This window comes from Erinaceus europaeus, chromosome 13 (assembly GCF_950295315.1).
Source record: "Erinaceus europaeus chromosome 13, mEriEur2.1, whole genome shotgun sequence".
NCBI lineage: Eukaryota > Metazoa > Chordata > Mammalia > Eulipotyphla > Erinaceidae > Erinaceus > Erinaceus europaeus.
The window spans coordinates 56,201,379-56,228,248 of NC_080174.1; the positions used below are offsets into that span (position 1 = coordinate 56,201,379).

At 37.5% G+C, this 26,870-nt stretch overlaps 1 protein-coding gene across 2 annotated transcripts in view; it reads left to right on the forward strand.

The window, feature by feature from the left end:
* The window catches only part of AGBL4 (AGBL carboxypeptidase 4), a 1,508,442-nt gene that overhangs the window by 195,728 nt on the left and 1,285,844 nt on the right, over window positions 1-26,870 (forward strand). For both annotated transcript variants that reach the window (XM_060205929.1, XM_060205928.1), the window contains exon 3: window positions 17,215-17,339. In XM_060205929.1, coding sequence (XP_060061912.1) covers window positions 17,215-17,339 — 125 coding nt within the window. The remainder of the gene's footprint in view (window positions 1-17,214; window positions 17,340-26,870) is intronic.

The window sequence follows — 26,870 nt, forward strand, 5'->3', positions numbered from 1 at the left end:
ACAAATCAGAGGAGCACTTTGTGTAGTTCTCTTTTTTAAAAGCAACTAACTTTTTAAAAGACAATGGTTTTCTCTGCTACCTCTGTTCATAGGCATTTCCAACAATAGACTACTGACAGCTCTTAGGTAAGGTTTAATTCTTTACCCTCCCTTATTTATCCTGGCTCACAGTTTTCTGCATGAAGAGAGGAAGATCAGGCTGTGAACACACAATATGGAGGTCTCCTAGTTGTGTAATAAAACATTTGGCCCTTAGCTACTAGTTTATGGAAGGTGTTGGGGGATTATTTTTAAAAATGGGCTTAATGTGAAACTTCAAGCCCTTGAAACCACTAAAGATTTTTGGTTCTGCACTGGGATAAAGCTCCTTCCCCAAGAATCTACAACTGACTTGAATAATCTCAAAAATTTCCAGACCAAGTATGGAACTGAGTTTACCTCAGCGTCCTTCTTAACTGCTTGTCTGGAACATAATTGAGGATATTTATTTATGGACTTCTTTTCTCCTCCCCCAAGCCCTGTTTTTGAAAAGATCAACTTATTTACTAAAAAGAAGTAACCAGAACATCAAGATGATATCTGTGGTGCCAGGGACCAAACCGTGTTTAATGACTATCCATTGAACCACCTCATGAACCTTTTGTGGACTTTCCCTTCTTCTCTTTTGTATTCCTTCTCCCACTTCACCAAAAGAAAAAGCTTCTTCCAAGGTTTCAGACATATAAATGGCACTTATTATGACTTTCCCCCCTTTGTCATTCCTGGCAAACTCATTATATAGTAATGGTGGCCCACACTCAGTGCACTTCCTCTGAGACTAATAGCTGTAAATAAATTGACCTTGCAAGCTGGCAGATAAATTGTTCTGATGTTAGCAGTTCTTTTTTAGTAGATTGCCCTTTTTTCTTATTGCCTTAAGAGTATCTAAGACCCTTAAGGTTTGTTTCTTATCTTTAAAATCTTCTTTAGCAAAATAGATTTAAGATGAACTTAAAACTGCTTAACTTCTCTCATTTTTGTGTCATTTAAAAATGTTATTTATGATTATTCTGGATAATCTCCCTATCATTTAGCAAAGTGGATTTTCCTTCTTACAGTAACAGGTACATTTTCTTGACAGTAGAGACAACATGTTGAATATTTTATGAAGACAAAATGTATAGAGCAAGAGAGGTAAAGTACTTTTATATATGGAGAGAAAGGATGATTTATACAGCTTGAAATTACTGTTGGACTAATAAAACTTTCAAAATTTATTTATTTTTGTTTTAATGTATTCCTCAACTTTGATTTAAGTGACTTTGCAAAACTCCGTCTTTAACACATTTTCCTCTTCCTCGTTGCTGTAAATAACTAAATGGAGAGTTTCAGGAATTATCATTTCATCTTAGGGTATATGGTTAAAGATATATGAAATCAAAATGTTTTAGGTTCATATTAGAGCATCTGTAGTATAAGTACTTTGTTGCATTTTGTTTTGAGGGGCTGAGGTCTAGTGTATTACCACTCATAGATGATGATAATGATGATGATGATTAAGAAAAAGATGCAGAGAGAGGGACACTATAGCATCCTATGTGATGCCCAGGTTCAAACCTGAACTGCAAACATGATATGACATCTGCCCTACCGGGTATGCTATCCTTCCAGCCCCCAAACTTTGAATTTTATAAGGTAATTGTAATTTTTTTTAATGTAGGTATTTTCCCTCTCTCCTTCCCTCCCTCCCTCTCTCCATTTCTTTCTTTCTTTCTTTCTTTCTTTCTTTCTTTCTTTCTTTCTTTCTTTCTTTCTTTCTTTCTTTCTTTCTTTTCTCCTCTCATGGGGGGGTTAATGGTTGATATTATATGTAGATGTTGTTACATGTATAAAATTTCTCAGTTTTCTGCAAAACACTCTCACCCCTAGCCTAGGTGAATTCACTCCTCATTTTCAAGATGAACTCAAATTTTCTGGTAGTGAGCAGTGCCTCTGGTATTTAATCTGAATAAAAGAATAAAGCCACATTGGTGTATTAACTTCTGTGACTAACAAGGTGTCAGATCTTTATATTTGATAGCTACCTGTCAAATTGTTTCCACCTAAAATGCAGCATCACTTTATTTTTCCATAGAAATAATTCTGAACTTATACATTTCAACAGATATTTTTAAAATCTGGGTACAACTTTCTCCCCAAATAAGACTTCACGGCCTACTATTTATTTATTTTTTTAACCATAGCATTGCTCAGCTCTGGGTTATGATGGTGTGGGGGATTAATTAGAGACTTTGGGGCCACAGGCATAGAAGTCTTTTTGTACAACCATTATACTATTTTCTGTACCCCACACATCATTTAAAAATAATCTTAAGCTTAAAGCAAAGAATATTCCTTGTATTTAGAGGTTTTTGTAGAATACTTATTTTTTTGTTATATATATCTTCCTTTCCTTATTTCTTTCTTTCCTTCTTACTTTTTATATTGTTGGTACATCTGTGAAATTTCTCAGTTTTCTGCAAAGACTCTCACCCCCAGCATAGGCCCTCCTCCACTGTCATGCACTAGTACCTAAAAGCTGAGCTGTATCTCCTGCTATCATTTGCATATTTTGATTGTTTCTTTCCTGTTTGATTATGACTAATGAAACCTTAGCTTCCCTTAACTGGTTTGTTTCTTTTCACCTGGCCCCCATGTCTTTCTCTACTTTGGTGTAACACTAATGTTTCTCACCCCTCTGGAAATCATCTCATTCATACAAATACATTGTTTGTAGCTGTGTCATCGAGTTACCCATATCTAGTTTAGCCACATAGCTAGTAATAGTAATCAATAGAGATGTGGTACACACTGACTCAATATTATTCTAGAGCCTATGCTTTTAATCTTTTAGTATGTTTTAAGTTAAAACATATTATTAACAACAAAATATTCTAGCAGGTGCTCAATAAACATTTGGTTGTTGAAAAAATACCCAGGAACTATTTTGCTTATTTTGATAGACTGTATTGAGACATCCTTGTATTTGGAGATATTTATTGCTGTGGACTGTCTTTATTTTGGTTATTTTCTGAGAGACAATTTTTAAAGATATTTGTTGAATATGATTTTCTATATGTTCAACCTATTCTGAGATAAGGCTAATAATTATCTTGCATATTTAAAAATATGTATTTATTACAGCTGGAAGAGGAAAGAGGGAACAGGAACACTTGGGGTCACACTTGGTATCTCATACTTGAAAATTTAATACTTTATCCATCGTATTGCCTCCCAGTTCATAGAAGATTTATTTTAGAACAATTACAGAAAGGGGTGGGGAGTGTCATATGAGGGAAGGATCAACCTGTCAATGCCCATGTTCAGCAGGGAAGCAATTACAGAAGCCAGACCTTCCATCTTCTGCATCCTATAATGACCGTGGGTCCATACTCCCAGAGGGTTAAAGAATAGGAAAGCTATCAGGGGATAGGATGGGATATGGAGTTCTGGTGGTAGGAATTGTGTGGAGTTGTACCCCTCTTATCCTATGGTTTTGTCCATGTTTCCTTTTTATAAATAAATAAAACAAACAAACAAAAAAACCAGCAAGAGATCAGAGAAGCAACTTGGAGCATGTTATGTCATGGATTGAGCCAGGAGCCTCAGACATGCAAGACCTATGTTCCATCAGTTTGAAATGGTTCCTTTGTCAATAATTTTTCACTGATGGTGTTTGGTTATTAATCCTACAGACAGCAGTATAGCAGTGATGTAAAATAACAATATTAATTTGTTTCTTCACCTTGCTAGTCTTTTTTTAAATCATGCAAATGTATATCTTTGAAAGTTTTTTTAGTGGTATATGAAAAATGCAAACCTGTTTCCTAGAAGTGTATTTAGCAAGGAGAGGTAGATTAATTCCTTCAGGAAAAGTAGGCACCATTTGTTAAATTGTCTTGTCCAGCACTCTAAATGATATCCAGAAAAAGGCTGTATCGTTCACATTGATGAGCTCTTTGTTTTCTGAAGGGTCTTTCTTGCCTGAATAGTTTAATCAGTATTGTTACTTTTCTGTAGAAGATAAGATTTTGAAAATTAGTAAATTGAGCAAGGCAGGAAAGTCATATGACTTTCATGATTTTCCAGGATTATGAAGTAGTATCTTCATCTTTATTTCCAGGAGAACCTCATCTTTTGCTCATATTCCAGTGAGAGAGAGACTTGGGTTTATTTAAAGAAAATCATATAATTGATAGAAACTGCAGAGGGTCAGCTGTAAAGACACCTTGAATGACTATACACCATTTCCAGTGGGCAATTTAATTCATAATATTAGTTAAATGTTGTTCCTTTTACTTCCCAGATATATATTTTATCTTTACTCAAACTAAAGTCTTAATTTATTTTTTTTATTCATCAGTGTTGATGACTTCCAAGTTTACCTTGAGGTCCTGTTCTTTTTTTTTTTTAATTTATTTATAAAAAGTAAACACTTAACTAAACCATAGGATAAGAAGGGTACAACTTCACACAATTCCCACCACCAGAGCTCTGTATCCCCTCCCCTCCCCTCTCCTAGTCTTTAACCTTCTGAGTGTGTGGACCCAAGGTCACTGTAGGATGCAGAAGGTTGAAGGTCTGGCTTCTGTAATTGCTTCCTTGCTTCCATGGGCATTGACAGGTAGATACATACTCCTAGCCTGTCTCTCTCTTTCCTTAGTGGGGAAGGGCTCTGGGGAAGCAAAGCTTCAGGACACATTGGTGGGGTTGTCTGTCCAGGGAAGTCTGGTTGGCATCATGCTGGCATCTGGAACCTGGTGGTTGAAAAGAGAGTTGCCCTTATTCAGCTTTTCCAGTCCTCTCTTTGATAAGTTTAGCATTGGAGTGAGAGAACTGTAATAGGAAGTAGGTGAGGAGGGTATCTAAGTCTAAGTAGACACTATTTCATTATAAACTTTATACTGACTCACTATAGACTATTGTATGTTTTTGCTTTCAGGTATATATTTTGCCCTAATTTATGGCTACATGTGAACATATGCTCTATCTTATGGGACCTGGTCTATATCTAGGTTTTGGGACTTTGTTAGGAAGTGAACCTCCTGGAATGAAATTTGAGAATACTATGAAAGGAAAGGTCTCACTGGAGTAATGAGGGTGAAGGGTTGACATTCCATGCAAATTATTTATGTTTCTCTGTAGTGAGGATTTTTTTAAAAGAAGGAATCCATTGTATTCTTGCCTGTAATAAATAAGAAAATATAGGTAGATACAGATAGAAAGTAAGGGGTCGGGGTTATACGAATAGACTCTCATGCCTGAAGCTCCAAAGTCACAAGTTTAATCCCCTGCACTACCATAAACCAGAGTTGAGCCATGTTCTGGTAAAAAAAAAAAAAAAAAAAAAAAAAAAAACTTATTCTGGAAAATTAAGGAACTATGTAATTTTATGTATAAAAATAAAATAGTCCATTTTGTATATAAAATGGCCCATCATTTAAAGGGACTATTCCATTAAGTTAGTTAACATACCAAAAGAACTTTCATTGAAAAGACACAGAAAAATAACATAATTAATTTTTTGTGGTTTTGTTGCTTCTATAAATGTGATTTAGTTTTTTTTTTTAAATTCCGTGGTATTTTTTTTAAAGATTTTATTTATTAATTAATGAGGAAGACAGGAGGAGAGAGAAAGAACCAGACATCACTCTGGCACATGTGCTGCCGGGGCGGGGATTGAACTCAGGACCTCATGCTTGAGAGTCCAAAGCTTTATCACTGCGCCACGTCCCGGACCACATGTGATTTAGTTTTTATTTTCTTGTTTGCTTATGGCTAGTACAATTATTTTCTGCTGGTACAGTTGATTTTTTTTGTCTTAACTGTGTGTTAAATTTTTTATTAGTTCAAATAGTTGTTTCATTTGTAGTTATTATCATCTGTAAATATGGACACTTTTTTTCCCCCTAAGTTTTTTGCATTTTTTTTTTGCCTTGCTCCTTAGGAACCACCTATTAGTGAGATCATGAAGCTTTTGACCTTCTCTTTCTGGCTTATCTCACTTAACATGATTACTTCAAGTTTTTTCTAGACATTGCAAAGAATATCTCACATTTTCTTACTTCTGAGTAGAACGCCATTGTGTGTATATATATCAACTTTGTTAACCACTTATCTATCACTGGATATCTGGATTTCTTACAGTTTGGGGGTTTTACAAACTGTGCTACTGTGGACATAGATCTCCATGGATGAATGTTTTTGTGTTCACTGGATATACCTCTAGGAGAGAAATTGCCCATAGGGTAAGTCCATTTCTAGTGTTCTGAAGAACCTCCACAGGGACTGAACCAATTTGCATTCCCAGCAGTATAAAAGTGTTCTTCTTTACCCACATAATTGTCAGCACTTGTTTCTGTTCTTTCTAATATATGACATTATCACAGTGAAATCTCATGGTCTCAATTTGCATTTCTTTGATAATCTAGGAATTTGAACTTTTTTTCTGTGTCTGTTGACCATCTGGATATCTCCTATAGTAAAAATTCTATTTGCAAACTATCCCTATTGTTAATTATTTTTCTGAGTTTCATGAATTATTTATGTATTTTGATTTTTAGCCCTTTGTCCAATATATGGCATGCAAAGATCTCCCACTCAGTGGTAGTAGGAGGGGGGGTTATTGGTGGTAACTTTCTGTTTTGACGATGTTTCCTTTGTCTGTGAAGAAACTTTTAGTTTAATGAGTTCCATTGGCTTATTTTCATTTTTGGTTGCTTCTAAAATATTTTTATAGAATAAAACCCAACAGCAAAGATCTTTCTCTATTCTTTCTCTCTCTCCTCCACAGACACAGAATAAAAAGTGCCTTATTCCTACTGTCTACAGAGGATATTCCTCCACTCGTGCTGACGGCTCTATCTTAGCCGACTGAGCTTCAGCGAATGACCTCTCCCTATTATAGGATCCCAAACAGCCAGGCTCTTTTCACAGTGCTAGATGGAATAAAGACTTGTCACCCGACCTGTGCTGAATTAGCACAGTCAACGGCCAAGCCTTTCCCGCTACGAGACAAGTTCTCAAGATCTTCCCGCACAGTCATCACCGCCCAGCTATCATCCACATTAGTCTCCAGCTCCCACTGATTCTGTGCTCGGAGAAACTAAGATGGAACTTTCGGAAAGCAAACTGGCGTCTGTTCAGTGATCTTACCAACAAATCTATTCCTGCAATTCCACTTAACTCTATCCCCTCTGAAGATTCCTACAGGCACTTCCACCAAGCCATCTTCAAAGCAGCTTCCCAAGCTATTCCTCATGGGAGACGTGCTAACTATATGCCTTGTCTTGATGCTGAATGCGAGCAACTACTAAAGCAGTATGATGAGTCGGGCGACCCAGATGTGGCCGACCATCTCATTGCCTCCCTGGATGCAGCACGCCAAGCCTGCTGGCAACAACTCACGGAAAGTCTGAACTTCACCCACTCAAGTAGGAAGGGCTGGAAGCTTCTTCATAGTCTGGGTGCCGGTAGCCAACCCTCTCCCATCTCCCATCCTCCCATATCTCCAAACTCAGTGGCCAGTCACCTAACTCAAGTTGGACGTGCTAAGATAGACCCAGTCTGGAAAAGAGAAATTTCCCATGAGTGGTCATCCCACTTCCTTTTATCTTGTCCATCTCCAAAACTCTCTCCCTTTACACTGTCTGAACTGGAAGACGCTTTAAAAAGGGTTAAACCGTGAACGGCTGCTGGCTATGATAACATCACCCCAGAACTCATTCTTAACTTGGGCCCTGCAGCAAAGAAGTGGCTACTTCATTCCTGTCCCACATCTTGGAATCCGAATCTATGCCCAAAATTTTGCGTCGTGCGAAGATAATAGCAGTTTTGAAACCAAAGAAAGACCCAACACTGGCCACCAGCTATAGACCAATTTCTCTCCTCTTTCTGTGTTACAAACTCCTTGAGAGGCTGCTTTTGTCATGTATTTCTCCTCTTACAGAGAAATTCCTATCACCCGCCCAAGCTGGTTTCCGCCCAGAAAGATCTACCTGCGAACAAGTCCTGGCCCTCTCAATTTACATTGAAAATGGATTCCAGAAGAATTTAAAGGCAGGTGCTGTCTTTGTTGAGCTCACAGCAGCCTATGACATGATCTGGCATCGTAGTCTCCTAGTCAAGATCTCAAGATGCCTGCCTCCATGGGTGGCCAACACTATATCGTTTCTTCTCCAAAACAGAAGTTTCCGGGTGCATCTGGGTGACAAGTCTAGCAGATGGAGACTTGTCTCAAGTGGCCTCCCCCAGGGCTCTGTTCTGGCTCCTACGCTATTTAATATTTACATCAATGACCTTCCAGAAACTTCTTCAAGGAAGTTCATCTACGCCGATAACATCTGCTGTACAACTCAGGCATCCAAGTTTGACATCCTCGAGGAAACACTCACGAAAGACATGTCTCTGATATCTGATTACTATAAAAAATGGCGACTAATCCCTAGCACTGCAAAAATGGTATCATCTGTTTTCCATCTACACCATGCCTCGGCCTCGTGTGAGCTTAATGTGCAGCTTGACGATACGAGAATCTGGCATGAAGCCCAGCCAGTCTATCTTGGCGTTACTCTCGATTGCACCCTGTCATTTCACGAACATCTCATAAAAACTGCAGCAAAGGTGGGCGTGAGGAATAACATCATTGCAAGACTGGCCAGCTCCTCATGGGGCACGAGCGCTTCCACACTACGATCATCATCTCTGGCATGATGCTATTCCACTGCAGAATACTGTGCCCCAGTATGGTTCCATAGCTCCCATGTCCACTTGGTCGATTCCAAATTATATTCCTCCATGAGGATAATTTCTGGAACCATCCGTTCCACCCTGGTTCCATGGCTGCCAGTTCTTAGCAACATCTCCCCACCAGATATTCGTCGGGATGCGGCATCATCTAAGTTCATTTCCCATGTCTACGCTTGACCAAACCTGCCAATATACACAGATATCTTCGCCCACCCTGTCCAACGCTTGACGTCTCGTCACCCAATATGGTCCCCTATGCCTACACTGAACTTCTCTGTTCCAGACTCTTGGAAACAGAATTGAAAGTCAGCTGAGGTAAAGAACAAACACCTCATCACAGACCCCTGCAAGCGTCAACCCGACTTTGACCTAGCACGTTATGATTGGGCCCTCCTCAATCGCTATCGAACAGGCCATGGCCGGTGCGCTGCTATGTTCCATCGCTGGGGAGCCAGAGACGACCTGAACTGCCCCTTCGGCTACAGACAGACTATGACCCACATAGTCAATGACTGCCACCTCTCCAGATTCAAAGGAGGTCTCGAAACTTTACATCAGGCTCAACCTGACGCTGTTGACTGGCTACGGAAGAAGGGCAAACACTAGAAGAAGAAGAACTGTCTACAAAATGGAGATCCCAAAATCTTCATCTGCACTATTCAAGCCTTTAGGTTCATGATTAGTCAACAATTTGTTTATCTTTATATGTTAATTCTTCTTTCAGCCACCAGGTTCAGGAGAATTTACACTGTTAATATAATCATTCTATCTGGAGTTATATACAGATTTAATGACATTCCTAACTGTGTTCCATCAAATTTCTTTAAGTTAATAGATAAAAGATACAAAAGCTTATCAGGAGCTAGAAAAACCTCTGACTACCAAAGCAACCCCGAGGAAAAATAATGAATATAGTGGCATAACACATCTTAATCATAATTATACAAGTGGACCACTGTAATCATAATTGCCTAATACTGGAACAAAATTAGATGCACAAACCAGTAGGATATTTTTTATTTTTATTTTAATAATTTAATAATGATAGACAAGATTGTGGGATAAAAGGGGAACAATTCCACACAATTCCCACCACCAGAGTTCCATATCCCCTCCATTGGAAGCATCCCTTTGTTATCCCTCTGGGAGTTGGACCAAAGATCATTATGGAGTGCAGAAGGTGAAAGGTCTGGCTCCTTTAATTGCATCTCCACTGGACATGGGCATTCACAGGTCAATCCATAACCCCAGCCTGTTTCTATCTTTCCCTAGTGGGGCAGGGCTGTGGGGAGGTACACTTCCAGGACACATTGGTGAGGTTGTCTGCCCAGGGAATTCAAGTTGGTGTCACGGTAGCATCTGCAACTCTGTGAGTGAAAAGCATTAAGATATAAAGCAGAGCAAAGTGTTTAATAATCAGAAACCTAAATGTAAGAATATAGCAGTTGAGATTTGGGGTCTCCATTTTGGAAAAAGCTAGTAGATCTATTTTAAGTATATTCCAAGGGGCCCATGACTTTATTAATTTTTGCCTGAGCCTGACAGCTAACATGCAGGTAGGCTAAGAGTATTGTCTGAGAAGATGGTGTCAGAGATGGAAATAGGACTAGAAAGCTGGATCAGGGCAGAGAGTAGCTCCAAAATATGGGAAAAGTAAATACCAATAACTCTAAACACCATCAATATGACTTAGAACCCATGTCTATTTATGTTTAGCACAGAAGCCTGTGTAAGACTAGTGAAATATATTATAGAGCCAGAAATAAGGCGCTTTTAAAATAATTTTTATTTATAAAAAGGAAACATTGACTAAACCATAGGATAAGAGGGGTACAACTCCACTCAATTCCAACCACCAGAACTCTGTATCCCATTCCCTCCCCTGATAGCTTTCCTATTCTTTATCCCTTCGGGAACATGACCAAGGGACATTACAGGGTCTGGCTTCTGTAATTGTTTCTCCGCTGAACTTGGGTGTTGGCAGGTTGATGCATACTCCCAGCCTGTCTCTCTCCCTAGTGGGGTGGGGTTCTGGGGAAGCGGGGCTCTGGAAAAGCGGGGCTCCAGAACACATTGGTGGAGTCATGTGTCCAGGGAAGTCCCTTTGGCATCACAGTAGCATGGGATATCTATCCATTTCTTTGTACTTCTTTCTTTTTGTATGTCTCTTCAATAGTTGACTCATAGATTTTGGTGTATAAGTCTTCCCTCTTATTTGATAAATTTATTTTTTGTACTTGATTGTTTTGTTGCTGCAATAAAAGGTATTGATTGCTAGATTTCATCTTCTAGTTTAGTGTTTGCATAGAGGAATGTCACTGAATTTAGAATTTTAATTTTGTACTATGCTATCTTACTATTACATATTAATTTATTACTTCCAGGAGTTTTCTAGTTGATCCAATCTGCTAATAGTGGCAATTTTACTTCTTCTATTCCAGTTTGTATTTCTTTAATTCTTTTCTCTTGCCTAGAAGTTATGGCTATGGCCTCTAAGACTATTTTAAATTATAACTATGATAGTGGGCAAGCCTATCTTGCACCTGATCAAAGAAGGAAAACTTTCTATTTCTTGTAAGGAAGTCATATTGGATGTAGGTTAGCTGTTTAGGTCTTCCAGTTCGGAAAATTTTAACCTTTATTGATTTATCTCAGTCTTGATCTTATCTCCCCCTTCCTTCATTCCTTCTTTCCTTCCTTCATTTTCTATTATTATTATTATTATTATTATTATTATTATTATTATTACTATTACTATTGCTACTAACTACTGCTATTGCTGCTGCTGCTGCAACTGCTCATTTCTGACTTCTGGTGGGATCTAGGGTTGCATCTGGGACTCCACACAAAAAGTTTTCTATAGTCATTGTACTTTCAAGTTGCCAACTTCCCTAAATGTATAGCTCTTAGCCAATATTCTTCAATTCTAGATCTTTGCAATGAAAATGTCTTACATCTACTTATTTCAATATTTTATTTCTATTTAAATATTCATCCCAACTGCATTAATCTCAAATATTTTATCTTGTTATCAAACACACTGCCAGTCTGTTATTTAGAAAATTTGTTAATAAGTTTTTATATCATTAAAAATTATGCATTAAGGCATCAGGTAATATAGGACATACATATATTAGAGCAAATTAGTCTGATGTCTATAGATAATTTAAAATTCTCCATTTATTTAGCTACTGTTTTGCCTTAATGTCTTTAACAATATGTCTTTCAGATCTTTAATTAGGTTGACTCTAAGTATGTCATATTTTTGATGAATTTGAATATAAATGTTATTTATTTCCTTTGTCTCTGACTCATTGTTTGCATGTAGAGATGCAACTGATTTATGTAAATTGATTTTGTATTCTGCTACATCACAGAATCTATTATTCCTAGTAGATTTTGGTGATCTTTAGTGATTTCTGCTTTTTTTCTTTCTTTTTTTATTTATTTAATTTTTTATTTAAAAAAGGATTAATTAACAAAACCATAGAGTAGGAGGGGTACAACTCCACATAATACCCACCACCCAGTCTCCATATCTCACCACCTCCCCTGATAGCCTTCCCATTCTCCATCACTCTGGGAGCATGGACCCAGGGTCATTGTGGGTTGCAGAAGGTAGAAGGTCTGGCTTCTGTAATTGCTTTTCCGCTGAACATGGGCGTTGACTGGTCATTCCATACTCCCAGTCTGCCTCTCTCTTTCCCTAGTAGGGTGTGTCTCTGGGGAAGCTGAGCTCCAGGACACATTGGTGGGGTCTTCAATCCAGGGAAGCCTGGCCAGCATCCTCATGGCATCTGGAACCTGGTGACTGAAAAGAGAGTTAACATACGAGGCCAAACAAATTGTTGAGCAATCATGGACCCACAACTTGGAAGAGTGGAGAGGAAGTGTTAGGGAGGTACTCACTGAAAACTCTAGTGTACTTCTGCTTTCAGGTATATATTTTGCAGCAGTTTATAGATATGTGTGAACATATGCTCTCTCTCACAGAAACTGGTGTATATCTACGTTTTGGGACTTTGTTAGAAAGTGAACCACCTGAGATGAAATTAGAGTATACTATGAAAGGAAAGGTCTCACCCGAGTAATGAAGCTGAAGGGTTGATATTCCACACGTGAAGTCTCTGGATACAGTCTGAAGTGAAGCATGTTGAGGTGGCAATCGTTGGGTTGGTTAGGTTGTGATTGGCGGATGCAATATTATTTGATATGGAGTGGGAGAGGCATATGGAAAAGTGGGCCCTATCCAAGGGTTCCAGGACTGGGGAAAATATAGGCTCTATAGTGGAGATGTGAGGTTCCTGCTGTCTTAGGGTTCAAAAAGACAATGGATAGTTAATGTTATCATCACATTATTTGGTAATTGGGTTAACTTTGAAAAGTCCTTTTGTTAGGGTTTGCTGTACAGTACCCAGTATCTTGTATATAGCCGTGGTATTGGATGCTTCTGATCTACTTGGTCTAGGCTTTTCAGAGAGTCCAAATATCAAATACACAGCCTATATATTAAAAAGATTCAGATTGTGTTTTGAAAAACTTTGAGACATACAATTGATTTTCCCCCTCTCATATTAATAAACTAGTGATTTATATGTCTACATTTTGCTAGGAGTGTACATAAACACCATTCCCACCACCAAAAGACTGTGGCCCATCCATCCTACTCACTCCCACCCCCCACTGGCCCAGGAAGCTGCATGTCTACCCCTCACCACAGGGTTTTTACTTTGGTGCCCTACTTACAATTTGATCAGGTCCTGCTTTTAGTTTCCCTTTCAGATCTTCTTACTCAACTTCTGTTGATGAGTGGGATCATCCCATACTCATGTTTATCTTTCTGACTTAGCTCGCTTAACATAATTCCTTCTAGCTCTGTCCAAGATGGAACAGAGAAGGTGGGTTCATTGTTCTTGATAGCTGTATAGTATTCCATTGTGTATATATACCACAGCTTTCTCAGCCACTCATCTGTTGTTGGGCACATGGGTTGCTTCCAGGTTTTAGCTATTATGAATTGTGCTGCTATGAACATAGGAGTACACACCTCTTTTTGGTTGGGTGTTATGGAGTCCTTGGGGTATAACCCCAGGAGAGGAATTACTGGGTCATATGGAAGGTCCATATCTAGCCTTGTGAGAGTTTTCCAGACTGCTCTCCACAGAGGCTGGACCAATTTACATTCCCACCAGCAATGTAAAAGGGTTCCTCTGTCCCCACAACCTCTCCAGCATTTGTTGCTGCTGTCCTTTTTGATGTATGCCATTCTTCCAGGAGTGAGGTGGTATCTTAGCGTTGTCTTAATTTGCATTTCTCTGACAATCAGTGACCTAGAGCAGTTTTTCATATGTTTATTAGCCTTTTGGATCTCCTCTGTAGTGAATGTTTTGTTCATATCCTCTGCCCATTTTTGGATGGGGTCATTTGTTTTTTTGGTGCTAAGTTTGCTGAGCTCTTTATATATTTTGGTGATTAGTTTCTTGTCTGATGTCTGGCATGTGAAGATCTTCTCCCATTCTGTGAGGGGTCTCTCTGTTTGTTTAATAGTTTCTTTGGATGTGCAGAACCTTTTCAATTTGATGTAGTTCCATTGGTTTGTTTCTGCTTCAGTCTTCCTTGCAATTGGGTTTGATTCATCAAAGATGTCCTTAAGGTGTAGGTGGGAAAGTGTTTTACCAATGTTTTCCTCTAAGTATTTGATAGTTTATGGTCTGACATTTAGGTCTTTGATCCATTTGGAGTTGATTTTTGTTTCTGGTGAGATAAATTGGTTCAATTTCATTCTTCTGCATGTTACAATCCAGTTTTCCCAGCACCATTATTGAAGAGAGCCTCCTTTTTCCATTTAATCCTTTGGGCCCCCTTATCAAAGATTGGATGTCCATAGTTGTCGGGATTTATTTCTGGGCTTTCAATTCTGTTCCACTGGTCTGTCTCCCTATTTTTGTTCCAGTACCATGCTGTTTTGATGATAATGTCTTTATAATATAGTTTAAGGTCTGGGAGTGTGATGCCTCCATTTCTGTTTCTTTTCCTCAAGATGGTTTTGGCAATTCTAGGTGTTTTCATGTTCCAGATAAATGATTGTAGTGTTTGTTCTATTCTCTTAAAGAAGTTTGGTTGAACTTTGATAGGTATTGCATTAAATTTGTATATGGCTCTGGGGAGAATATTCATTTTGATGATATTTATTCTTCCAATCCATGAGCATGGGATGTCTTTACATTTCTTGGTATCAGTTTCTATTTCCTTTAGTAGTGACTCATAGTTTTCTGCATATAAGTCTTTCACTTCTTTGGTCAACTTTATTCCTAGGTATTTGATTGATTTTGCTGAAACAGTGAATGGGAGTGATTTCTGGATGTCTTCTTCTTCAGATTTAGTGTTTGCATAAAGAAATGACACTGATTTTTGTACACTGATTTTGTAGCCTGATACCTTGCTATATTGCCTAATAACTTCCAATAGTTTTCTGCTGGATTCTTTAGGTTTTTCTATGTATACTATCATATCATCTGCAAATAGTGAGAGCTTGACTTCTTCCCTTCCAATCTGTATTCCTTTGATTTCTTTCTCTTGCCTGATTGCTATGGCAAGAACTTCCAATAGTATGTTGAAGAGTAACGGTGACAGTGGACAGCCCTGTCTAGTCCCCGATCTGAGAGGGAATGCTTTCAGCTTCTGTCCATTGAGTATGATGTTGGCTTAAAAATTAAAAGGAAAAAAATTTTTCCCCCTTTTTTCCTACTCTAATTCTTAACCCAAATTAAGTTATAGTCACCTCCTTGGTGTCACCGCTAGGACCCCTTATTGACTGGCCTACTAATGGCAGAAAATCCTACCATTTCCAGGAGATGTGGTCAGAGCTCAAGCCACTAGCAGCTTCTCAGTCCACATCTTCCGGGAACCATGATTTCTGTTTAATAGCAATAGTTTTATTTGTCCTTTGATTTAAACTCCTTTGTGTGTATGTGGTGTAGGGCTTTGTATATATGCTGAGGATTGAACCTGGAACCTGACAAGTTCAGTCATGAAAGTTTTCATAACCATTATGCTATCTTTCATGTCGTGGAATTATTATTAAATAGCAACTACTTATAATTTGTTTAAAAACTCACTATACTTAACATATTGTTATATTTTGAAGTTTGGAAATGTACTGAGCATAATACAAGTTTCATATTCTGTTGTTAGAATTAAACAAAAAGTACTTTGAGATAATTTATATATTATAAAGATTAATATGACATATATAAAGCAGTATAATTCTTTTTTTCTATATGAAAATTCCTTTTTTCTATTTCAGTGTGATTGTGTTTATTATATCATTTAGTGGGACTTGTCATATCCTCCATATAACATACCAATTTATCATAGATACTTGTAGAACAAATGGATCTGCTGGATCAAAAGTACTGCGACCAACCAACCATTCATACCTCATTCTTTTTAAATTTTTATTTTTTTTAAATTTTTTATTTATAAAAAGGAAATATTGACAAAACCATAGGATAAGAGGGGTACAGCTTCACACAGTTCCCACCACCAGACCTCCATATACCAACCCCTCCCCTGATAGCTTTCCTACTTTTTAACCCTCTGGAAGTATGGACCCAAGATCACTGTGGGATGCAGAAGGTTGAAGGTCTAGCTTCTGTAATTCCTTCCTTGCTGAACATGGGCGTTGACAGGTCAAACCATACTCCCAGCCTGTCTCTCTCTTTCCCTAGTGGGCAAGGGCTCTGGGGAAGCAGAGCTCTAAGGCACATTGTTGTTGTTGGGGTTGTTTGTCAAGGGAAGTCTGGTCGCGTCCTGCTAGCATCTGGAGCCTGGTGACTGGAAAGAGAGTTAATATAAAAAGCCAAACAAACTGTTGGACAACTATGGTCCTAAAGGCTGTAATAGTGCAAGTGAGGCATTGGGGGGGGTCCCCTATTTTTGTAGTAGATAGTAGGCATATTTTAGTTCTATTTCAAAGGGCCTGTGGCTATACTAGTGGTTTTTTTTTTTTTTTTTGATTTTTGCCTGAAATCTGATATGCAGGTGAATCCTAATTATTGCCTGGGGAGATGATGTCATGGCTGGGAAAAGGACCAGAAAGCTGGATCAGGGAAGAGAGTAGCTCTCTAATATGGGAAAGGGGTATAAATATTACTATAAACCCCATCAATTTGATGTGATGTGGGGCCCATAATTAGCTTAGGAGCCTGTGTGACCTCTACATCCCTCTAGATCTGAGCTCAATACACCTTATTCTAATGTAGTTGAAAGCCTTCTCTTAATCTGGAATATCTTCAAAACTGGCAACCTAGCTTATCATGAATTCTAAACCTACAAATACCGAATGATGACTAATGTTATTGTCAGAGATCTTGATACTTAAAGGCATGTACCATTGAGTTGCATGAAGTATTATTAAAATCCAGGTTTCTTGACTTTTATTCTCAGGTAATCTTGGACGAGTGGACCAAGTCTCTGAATTTGAGTATGATCTATTCATTCGACCAGATACTTGTAATCCTCGCTTTCGAGTCTGGTTCAACTTTACTGTTGAAAATGTTAAAGAATCACAGGTAAAGTAAACAGTGTATACTTTCTTTATGGTGTTTGTTAGAAGAATATACTTTTGTCTTAGAAAAATTTAAAATATTAATATACGGAGCAATTATATAGTTATATTTCAAGAAATGTAGATGCTAGTATAATATGTTGAGTTTTGCTACCTAGTGATTATAAAATAGCAGAAACAGAAAAATTTATTTACTGATTAAAATGTTATTCTGATGTGTTATATTTCCTGAAAGGATTCTTAAGGAATGACTAGGAGTACTATACCATTATGCTTACCATGAACTGATATTTAAATATCACTTCTCTACATATTTGTTTATTTATACCTGTGTGAGATATTTCTCTTATTATTCAGTCTCAGAAAAATTATTTTACTTACAAACAGCAAAACTTTTCATCTTTAAAGTGATATGATTCTTTTTTTTAATTTATTTTTTATTTAATAAAGGATAAATTAACAAAGCCACAGGGTAGGAGGGGTACAACTTCACACAATTCCCACCACCCAATCTCCATATCCAATCCCCTCCCCTGATAGCTTTCCCATTCTCTATACCTCTGGGAGCATGGACCCAGGGTCGTTGTGGGTTGCAGAAGGTGGAAGGTCTGGCTTCTGTAATTGCTTCCCCGTTGAACATGGACGTTGACTGGTCGGTCCATACTCCCAGTCTGCCTCTCTCTTTCCCTAGTAGGATGGTCTCTATGGAAGCGGAGCTCCAGGACACATTGGTGGGGTCTTCAGTCCAGGGAAGCCTGGCCAGCATCCTCATGGCATCTGGAACCTGGTGACTGAAAAGAGAGTTAACATACAAAGCCAAACAAATTGTTGAGCAATCATGGACCCAAAGGTTGGAATAGTGGAGAGGAAGTGTTAGGGGGGTACTCTCTGCAAACTCTAGTGTACTTCTGCTTTCAGGTATATATTTTGCACTAGTTTATGGTTAAGTGTGAACATATGCTCTCTCTCACAGAACCTGGTGTATATCTAGGTTTTGGGACTTTGTGAGAAAGTGAACCACCTGAGATGAAATTAGAGTGTACTATGAAAGGAAAGTTCTCACCTGAGTAATGAAGCTGAAGGGTTGTCATTCCACACCTGAAGTCTCTGGACACAGTCTGAGCTGAAGCATGTTGAGGTGGCAATCGTTGCGTTGATTAGGTTGCGATCGGCAGATGCAGTATTATTTGATATGGATTGGGAGAGGCATACGGAAAGTGGGCCCTATCCTAAGGTTCCAGGACTGGGGCAAATATAAGCTCTATAGTGGAGATGTGAGGTTCTTGCTGTCTTAGGGTTCAAAAAGACAATGGATAGTTAATGTTATCATCACATTATTTGGTAATTGGGTTAACTTTGAAAAGTCCTTTTGTTAGAGTTTGCTGTATAGTACCCAGTATCTTGTATGTAGCTGTGAAAGTGATATGATTCTTATAAAGTATCCTATTTCCTTTTGCTTAGATTTCTGGAAATTAAGAGCTGATTTTACCTAATGACTATGGAAAATTTATTGCTTGGATATATGTTCCTAGCACTTTTTAAAAAAATTACAATGTTTTTAATCTGTCCTTTACTGTTACTTCTTTTTTATGTAAAGTCAACTTTCTTTTCTTTTTTTTATTTTATTAGTGACTTAATATTTATTTACAAAATTATAATATAACAAAGGCATAATTCTGCACTGTTCCCACTATCAGAGTTTTGTATCCATATTCTCTCCATTGGAACCACAGTAATTCTTCCAAGATTGCAGATATGGTTTGACTATTATTTATAAAATTATATGTCTATATTTGCCCATTTTTTATGGTCTTGCCTCCTCTTCCTTGTTAAGTTACACCTAAAACTACTACTACTTCTTAATGTCCTTCCTTTTATCCTCTTTCTCTGGGAAAGGAGAAAGTTGATGGAGTTGAAGTTCAGAGCCCTCTGGTCATCTTCTGCTATACTTTCTCCCACACTAAGAGTTTGGACAAAAATTCCTTTTGGAGTGCATGGGTGGGAGCCCTGGTGTCTATAGTTGTTTCTCCACTTGACTGGGCATTGGCAGATTGATCTATACCCCAGTCTGTTTCTGTATTTCCCTGGTGGGATAAGACTCTTGAGGGGTGAGACTTTGAAATTGGTGAGGTCATTTGCCCTGGTAAATCAGGATGGAATCATGATAGCATCTGAAACTTGATGACTGAAATCCAAAATAATTAATGAACAGAAATCAAAAAGTAGGGATACAGCAAATGTGAATAAGGATCTTAGGGTGTAAAAAAGGTAGGGAGTCTCAGATATGTTCCTAGGGGACCATGACTTTCCTAGTTTTAGTTTGAGTTTGATAACTAACAAGGAAGTGGACAAAAAAAAATGTCTGGGAAGATAATGCCAGAGGTGAGAATAGGGCTAGAAAGTTGGATTAGGGCCAAAAGTAGCTCCCAAACTTGAAGAAAAATCTATTGACTGTTTACCTCAGCTGCTGACCCAGGGAATTATACATATATATTTATATTTAGTACAGGAGGCTATGAACTGAGTCCCTATAAGTTCATAATCACAGCTGGGGACATTCTAAGCTACACTCACTTCAGGACCAGTTTTCCTTAAGAGGTAACATAGGATGACCAAGCCTTCCTTCAGAGAGTGGAGAAGTCCCTGCCATTGCTGATTTATTGGTTGAATAATGATAAAAAAAAAAAAACACCATAGGATAAGAGGGGTACAATTCCACACAATTCCCACCACCAGAATTTCACATCTCATCCCTCCTTTGGAAGCTTTCCTATTCTTTATCCTTCTGTGAAGATGGACCTAGGGTCATTATGGGGTGCAGAAGGTGGAAGGCCTGGCTTCTGTGATTGCTTCCCTGCTGAACATGGGCATTAGCAGGTCAATTCATACTCCCAGCCTGTCTCTCTCTCTTTCCCGAGTAGGGAGGGGCACAGGGGAGGAGGGGCTCGAGGACACATTGGTGGGGTCCTCTGTCCAGGGAAATCAGGTTGGCATCATGATAGCATCTGTAACTTGGTGACTAAAAAGCATTAAGATATAAAGCAGAAAAAAATTGTTTAGTAGTCAGGAACCTAAAGGTAAGACTATAGCATATGAGAATTGGGGTCTTCATATTGGAAGGATCTAGGAAATCTATTCCACTAGGCCAATGACTTTACTAATTTTTGCCCAAGCCTTACAGCTAACATACAGGTGGACTAAAGATATTGTCTGGGGAGATGGTATAAGAGCTGGAGATAACTGTATTGGGGAAGAGAGAACCTGCTTCCTATTTCATTTCCCTCTATTACCCTAAGTCTAACCTTGTTATATAAAGTAAGGACTACAGAAGCTGAATAAGGGAAAAAGACTGGCATACTTATATTATGGCTCTTTTGGTCACTACCTGGCCACCCCATCATCTAGGCCCTAATCAGGCAAGCCTGGGACTTCCACATAGATATGATAGGTCTAGACATCTAGCTTATCAGTTTCCCCACCGTTGCTGGTCATCTCCGTCTGGAACATCATAATGGGCCCTTTCGTGTGCCTCTACAGGACCTTGCCCTCACCTGATGAAGACTTGTCCTGATTTTGGTGCAGCTTAGAATGTTTCTAGCTGCAAACATGGAATATGAGCTCAGACCTACATGCTTGCAGAAGTTACACAGTCTCAGACTAGATCAATGGCACCTACAATTAACAGTATTTATATACTTTTTCCATTGCTGATTTATGAGGACAGGGTCCTGCAGAGGTACACAAGAGGCTTATGATGACATTACTAATAGAAGTGACCAGTGATGACGAAAAGAGGGATCTGTTAAAGTTCTAGGCCCCTCATTTTTGTGTGAGAATCCACGGATTCCCTAGCTAGGGGTCCAGATTTGGGGGTTGTCTGGTATTGACCAAAAAGGCCATACTTAAGTGAGCTAGTCTCTTGCCCTTATCCAGCTTTTGTTGTCTTTTATTTATCTGAAAGATTAGACTTTCAACCTGTTGTTAAGGCATTGCATGTTATTTGTTGTATTCAAACTGTCATTAGGTTTATGGGGTCTGCATAATAAGCCTTTGATCCTAATAGACTGGCCTTAAGAAGGCATCATAAATTCTCTGACTGATCAGACTTAGACCAAATAAGCCTGGCAATCTACTAGAAAGGCTCAAAGAGGCATACCCCATTCTTGGTACATTGGTATTGCTGTAACTGTTTTAAACATATGAATGCTTAGCCCTATAGGCCTACATCTGCCTCTTCTTCAGAGCCATGTTTTTCTTATACTTTTAGCAAACATGGAAGAAAGTAAAGGATTTGTTTAATGTTTTTCTCTTATGTCAGTTTATCCTGTTTACTCTTTTACCCATTTTTGCTTGTTTTCTTTCATATTTCCATCAGGTGATAATTGAGATTGTGTCAGACAGGCAATGATTAGTATCTGAAATTCAGAGACTGTCTTTCTGACACAAATGTTGTCTCTGTTACACTGATTTCATTTGAAGTGGTGTGCAGAATTAGTCACTTCACATTGCTACTGGGTATGTTATTTATGACATCTGGTGACTAATTAGAAGGTATTAAATATATAGAAGAAATATAGACATTATTAACTAAATATGTTTTACCTCAAAATATAACAAACTTTAATACCTAGCTTTTCTTCTTAGTTTTTACTTCTTCCATGACAGAGTTCCTTTTTTTATTGTTCATAATAAGTATAATAATATTCATTTTCACCTTAAATTAAATAAATTATCATTTGCTTATGGAGTTAAAACTATAATTTACCTACAAGGTCAACCCTTGGATTGTCCTGCTTGTTCCACAAGATAATCAGTAGTACTCAAAGTACATTTTTCTCTTTTTTTTAATGTCTTTATTGGGAGATCAATGTTTTATAGTCAACAGTTAATACAATAGTTTGTACATGCATAACTGTTCTCAGTTTTTCACATAACTATTCAACCCCCACTAGTTCCTCCTCTGCCATTATGTTCCAGCACGTGACCCCCCCCGCCCCAATCTGAGTCTTTTACTTTGGTGCAATACACCAACTCCAGCCCAAGTTCTGCTTAGTGTTTTCTCTTCTGATGTTACTTTTCAATTTCTGCCTATGAGTGAGATCACTCCATATTCATCTTCCTGTTTCTGACTTATCTCACTTAACATGATTCCTTCAAGCTCCATCCAAGATGGGCTGAAAATGGTGAAATCACCATTTTTAGTAGCTGAGTAATATTTTTTTATGTTTATATACCCCAACTTGCTCAGCCACTCATCTGTTGTTGGATACCTGGGTTGCTTCTAGATTTTGGCTATTACAAATTGTGCTGTTATGAACATATGTATACACATATCTTTTTGGATGAATGTGCTTAGTTCCTTAGGATATATCCCCAAGAGAGCAGTTACAGGGTCATAGGGAAGGTCCATTTCTAACCTTCTGAGAATTCTCCAGAGTGCTCTTCACAGGGGTTGGACCAATTTACACTCCCACAAGCAATGCGGGAGGGTTTCTTCAAAGTTATAAAAAAAAAGTGCATTTTTTCTAAAGTCTATTGTGCCTTGAGAGTATCTCTCACAATAGGAGGTCTTAACCACAGATATTAGAGAGTCTTGGCACTCCAAATTTGGACCCCTTTGAAAATTTTCTGCTATCATGATGTAAACACTTAACCTCTTGTTCCTATTTGTGTCCATTTTACTTGTCAATGATTTAGTGTTGTTACATATGCATACTACTGAAGAAACATGTAATGATTCTGGGACAGTATAGTCAATGTATATACTAGTTACTTAGGAGGAATATAATATAAATTCAGCTCTCTATTTTTTAGCCAGCATTTTGCTCAATAGATTTATATTTTTAATTTTTAATCTGATTTCATAATGATTCATAAGATTCTAAGATAATTTGTGTATAGTTGCACACAACTCTTACTGCCAAAGTTTTGTTTCCCACCCCCTTAATAATCACTATAGTTCTTCAAAGGTCTTAATGATCAGTTGACTACTTTTTTTTAATTCATATGTTTTAGTTCTCTATATTCCATATATTAGTGAAACCATCTGATAGTTGTCTTTCACTTACTTACTTTGCTTAGTATAAGTACCTTCAGTTCTATTCATTTTGTTTCAAAGGACACAATGCAAGTTTTTAAATTGCTAGTAGCACTGCATTGAGTATATGTCACATATTGTCTTTATCCAGTCATCTGTGGATGGGCATTTAGGCTGCTTCTATGTTGTGGTTTGTGGTTATTATGAATAATAAAGCTATACACATAGAGGTTCATCTCTAAATTATGGTGATGCCAGGGATTGAACCTGGGACCTTAGAACTTCAGGCATAAAAGCCTATTGTGTTAACTACTATGCTATCTTTTACTTTTTTTAAATCATGCATCAAAAAATCCTCTAAGTTCTGAGAAGTGACACATTACTTTACAAAAAACAAAATAACCTATCCTAATTACATTATTTACTGTATAGAGACTTATTAGAATCTTTGAAATTATAATGTGAACCATATTATATTTGAAGCACAGCTTTTCTTCCATTTTAATCTCTTTAAATTATATCCTTGTATAGAGTTTCCATACTTATGAGGAAGAGCTGAGGGGGTATGATAGCTGGAGAAAGAAAATGAATTTTTTTTGAAAATGCATTTTTTTATATTTTACCTCAGATGGTCTTTGAATAGGTTGTTCATGCATTTTTGTTATTTTTTTCTTTAGGGTTTTACTGTTCTCAGCCAACTTTTCCAGATAGAAACACACACAGACACACACACACACACACACACACACACACACACACACACACACATTTTATAGATACACATCCATGCACACAAACCACAATACCTAAGCTTTTGCCAGTGCATGAGAACTTGAAGTTTGAACTTGGGTCATGTGCATGGTCAAAAGAGGCAACTTCCCAGGTATGCTATTTTGTGCCCTCACACTTTGTTTACTGGTATATTCCTTTATTGCTTGAAATGTTTCTGCCAAAGCATTATAGTATCTGTACTGTAGGTTACCATTATGCCACTTCTTGCTGTCTTTCACATCAATTAAGTAGATATATAACAAAATGTGCTCTAAGAGTTTTATAAGTCATACTGTATTACAAATAATTATATTTTAAACAGAGGAACCGATATTAACTCAGTATCTCTGAGTTCTAGCTTCCTATCTAGCATCATGCTACCTTTGTTAAAATTTTGAAATCATGAACATGTTTATCTGTTTCCCTGAAGCATAAGGCTTTATCAGTTCTTTTGTGGGCCATTGCTTCATCTACTGTAATCACATTATATAGTTATGGAAATCTCTCTCAAGAAAGCATAAAGATCTGCTGGTAAGATACAATATCTGTCTCTAATTCACAGGATATTTGTTTTCATGCTTGTCTACTATTAAGTTTGACTTGTGAGGTCTGTTTTTGTAGTGTCTCCTTTTATAATCTTTCCCCCATCTTTCCAATTTCCGTTAAAAACAGAGATATATGAACATAACCTGGCCAAGAACCTTATTTAGGTTTTGGTACTAGCAGGCAAAAGAAATATTAGTCATCAAAGGCTGACTACATTAAATAAAGACTAAAATTGCAGCATCAAATATACTATACAAACAGGTCTTGCTTTTGGTTATTCTTCTTGATGTTTTTATGAAGTGATAAAAATTTAAAGCATATGGTATTATATTCTATGACTGATATATTATTCTCTCTAGTAGTTTTTAAAAATAGTGCGTTTGCAAGACAACTAAACAAACTGGAATCTTTATTGACAAGTGATTTTTCTATTTGAAAACCAGTATTAAATATTCTCATGTAGAAATTTATTATTGATGCAGCAGAACACATGTAGATGTTAAAGCAAATTTTCCTATTTAAATACTGAGGTATAACTTAGCTAATAAGAGGAAATAAAATGGTATATATAGGATATTTAAAGTGTTTACTTAATGTTCTCATGTCTCTAAATTTTGTATTTTTCTTTTTCTGATTATAAAAGTAGCCAATGCTAAGTGTAGTATTTTTGGAAAATGCAATTATTAGTAACATTGATAATATATACTCATATACATGCTAATAATCTTACTACCTAACAAGTAACTTTTAGCATGATTTTTTCTAGGTTTATTTTCTGTTTTTTTCATTTGGAATATAGTTAAATTTGTACTGTACATATATTTTGTACTTCTTTGTAAGAACATAAATGATATAAAAAGCTATTTTCTATTACTAATTTTTATACACTTTATTACTGGAAAATTTATTTACTCAGATACATTATGTATACAAATTTTTCCAATTTCAGTATCACCTTATTGGTGAAATATTGATTTATAGGATTCTTGTTGTCACTGGGGTACATTTCCACATTTCCCCACAATAAGTGGCAGTACAATTAACCCTTACCAAACCATTATCCTACTCCAACATAGGACACTAGATCAGTAGCCTCCCATAAGACCCCCTTTTTCTTTTGAGTTCCCAGATCTGATGCAGCAGAACACAGCCAGTTGAGGTTTCATGATGTACTACCTCTTGTTATATCTCTTTGGCCCCACTTATGAGTAATATTATTCCAATTCTGTTGGATTGTTTGACTCAACATGATTTACATAGGTTCTACCCATGTTGTAGTAAGAGAGAATATAAAACCAAATATCTCAAGATATATATTTTTTTCTGCTGCTGAGTAGTATTTCATTGTGTATATATACCATATTTTTAAACACTCATCTGTTGTTGGACATTTGAATTGTTTCTAACTTTGGTCTATTGTAGACAACACTTCCATGAATGTAGGTGTGCATGTGTCTCTTTAGATACTCGGTTTTATATTCTTGGGATAGATGCCTAGAGGATAAATTGTCAGATCATTTGTTAAGTCCATTTTTAATATTTTAAGCAATTTCCAAGTTGATTACATAGGAACTGGACCAATATACATTCCCCCCAACAGTGTGAAAGGGCTTCTTTATTGTTACATGAATGCCAGCACTTGTTTTTCTGATAAGGCAATTATTAGTGGAATGAGGTACAGCAGCATTTCATTGTGTTCTGACTTGCATTTATCTGATAATCAGTAACTGAACACATTTTTATTTACTTATTCTTAAATTATCTTTGTTGGATAAAGACAGTCAGAAATTGAGAGGGGAATGGGACAAAATAAGGGAGAGACTCAGAAAGGCACCTCCAACTCTGCTTTACCACTTGCAAAGCTTTCCCCCTGCAGGTGGGGGTCAGGGGTTTGAACCTAGGTCCTTGCACATTGTAACTAGTGTGCTCAACCAGATGCACCATCACCTGGCCCCTTGAGCACTTTTTAAAATTTTTTTTTATTTATTTAATAATGATCAACAAGACCGTAGGACAAGAGGGGTACAATTCCATAGGACTTCCACAATCAAAGTTCTGCATCCCATCTCCTCCACTGGAAGCTTTCCTATTCTATATACCTCTGGAAGTATGGACACAGGGTCATTATGGGGTGCAGAAGGTGGAAGATATGGCTTCTATAATTGCTTCTCCACTAGATAT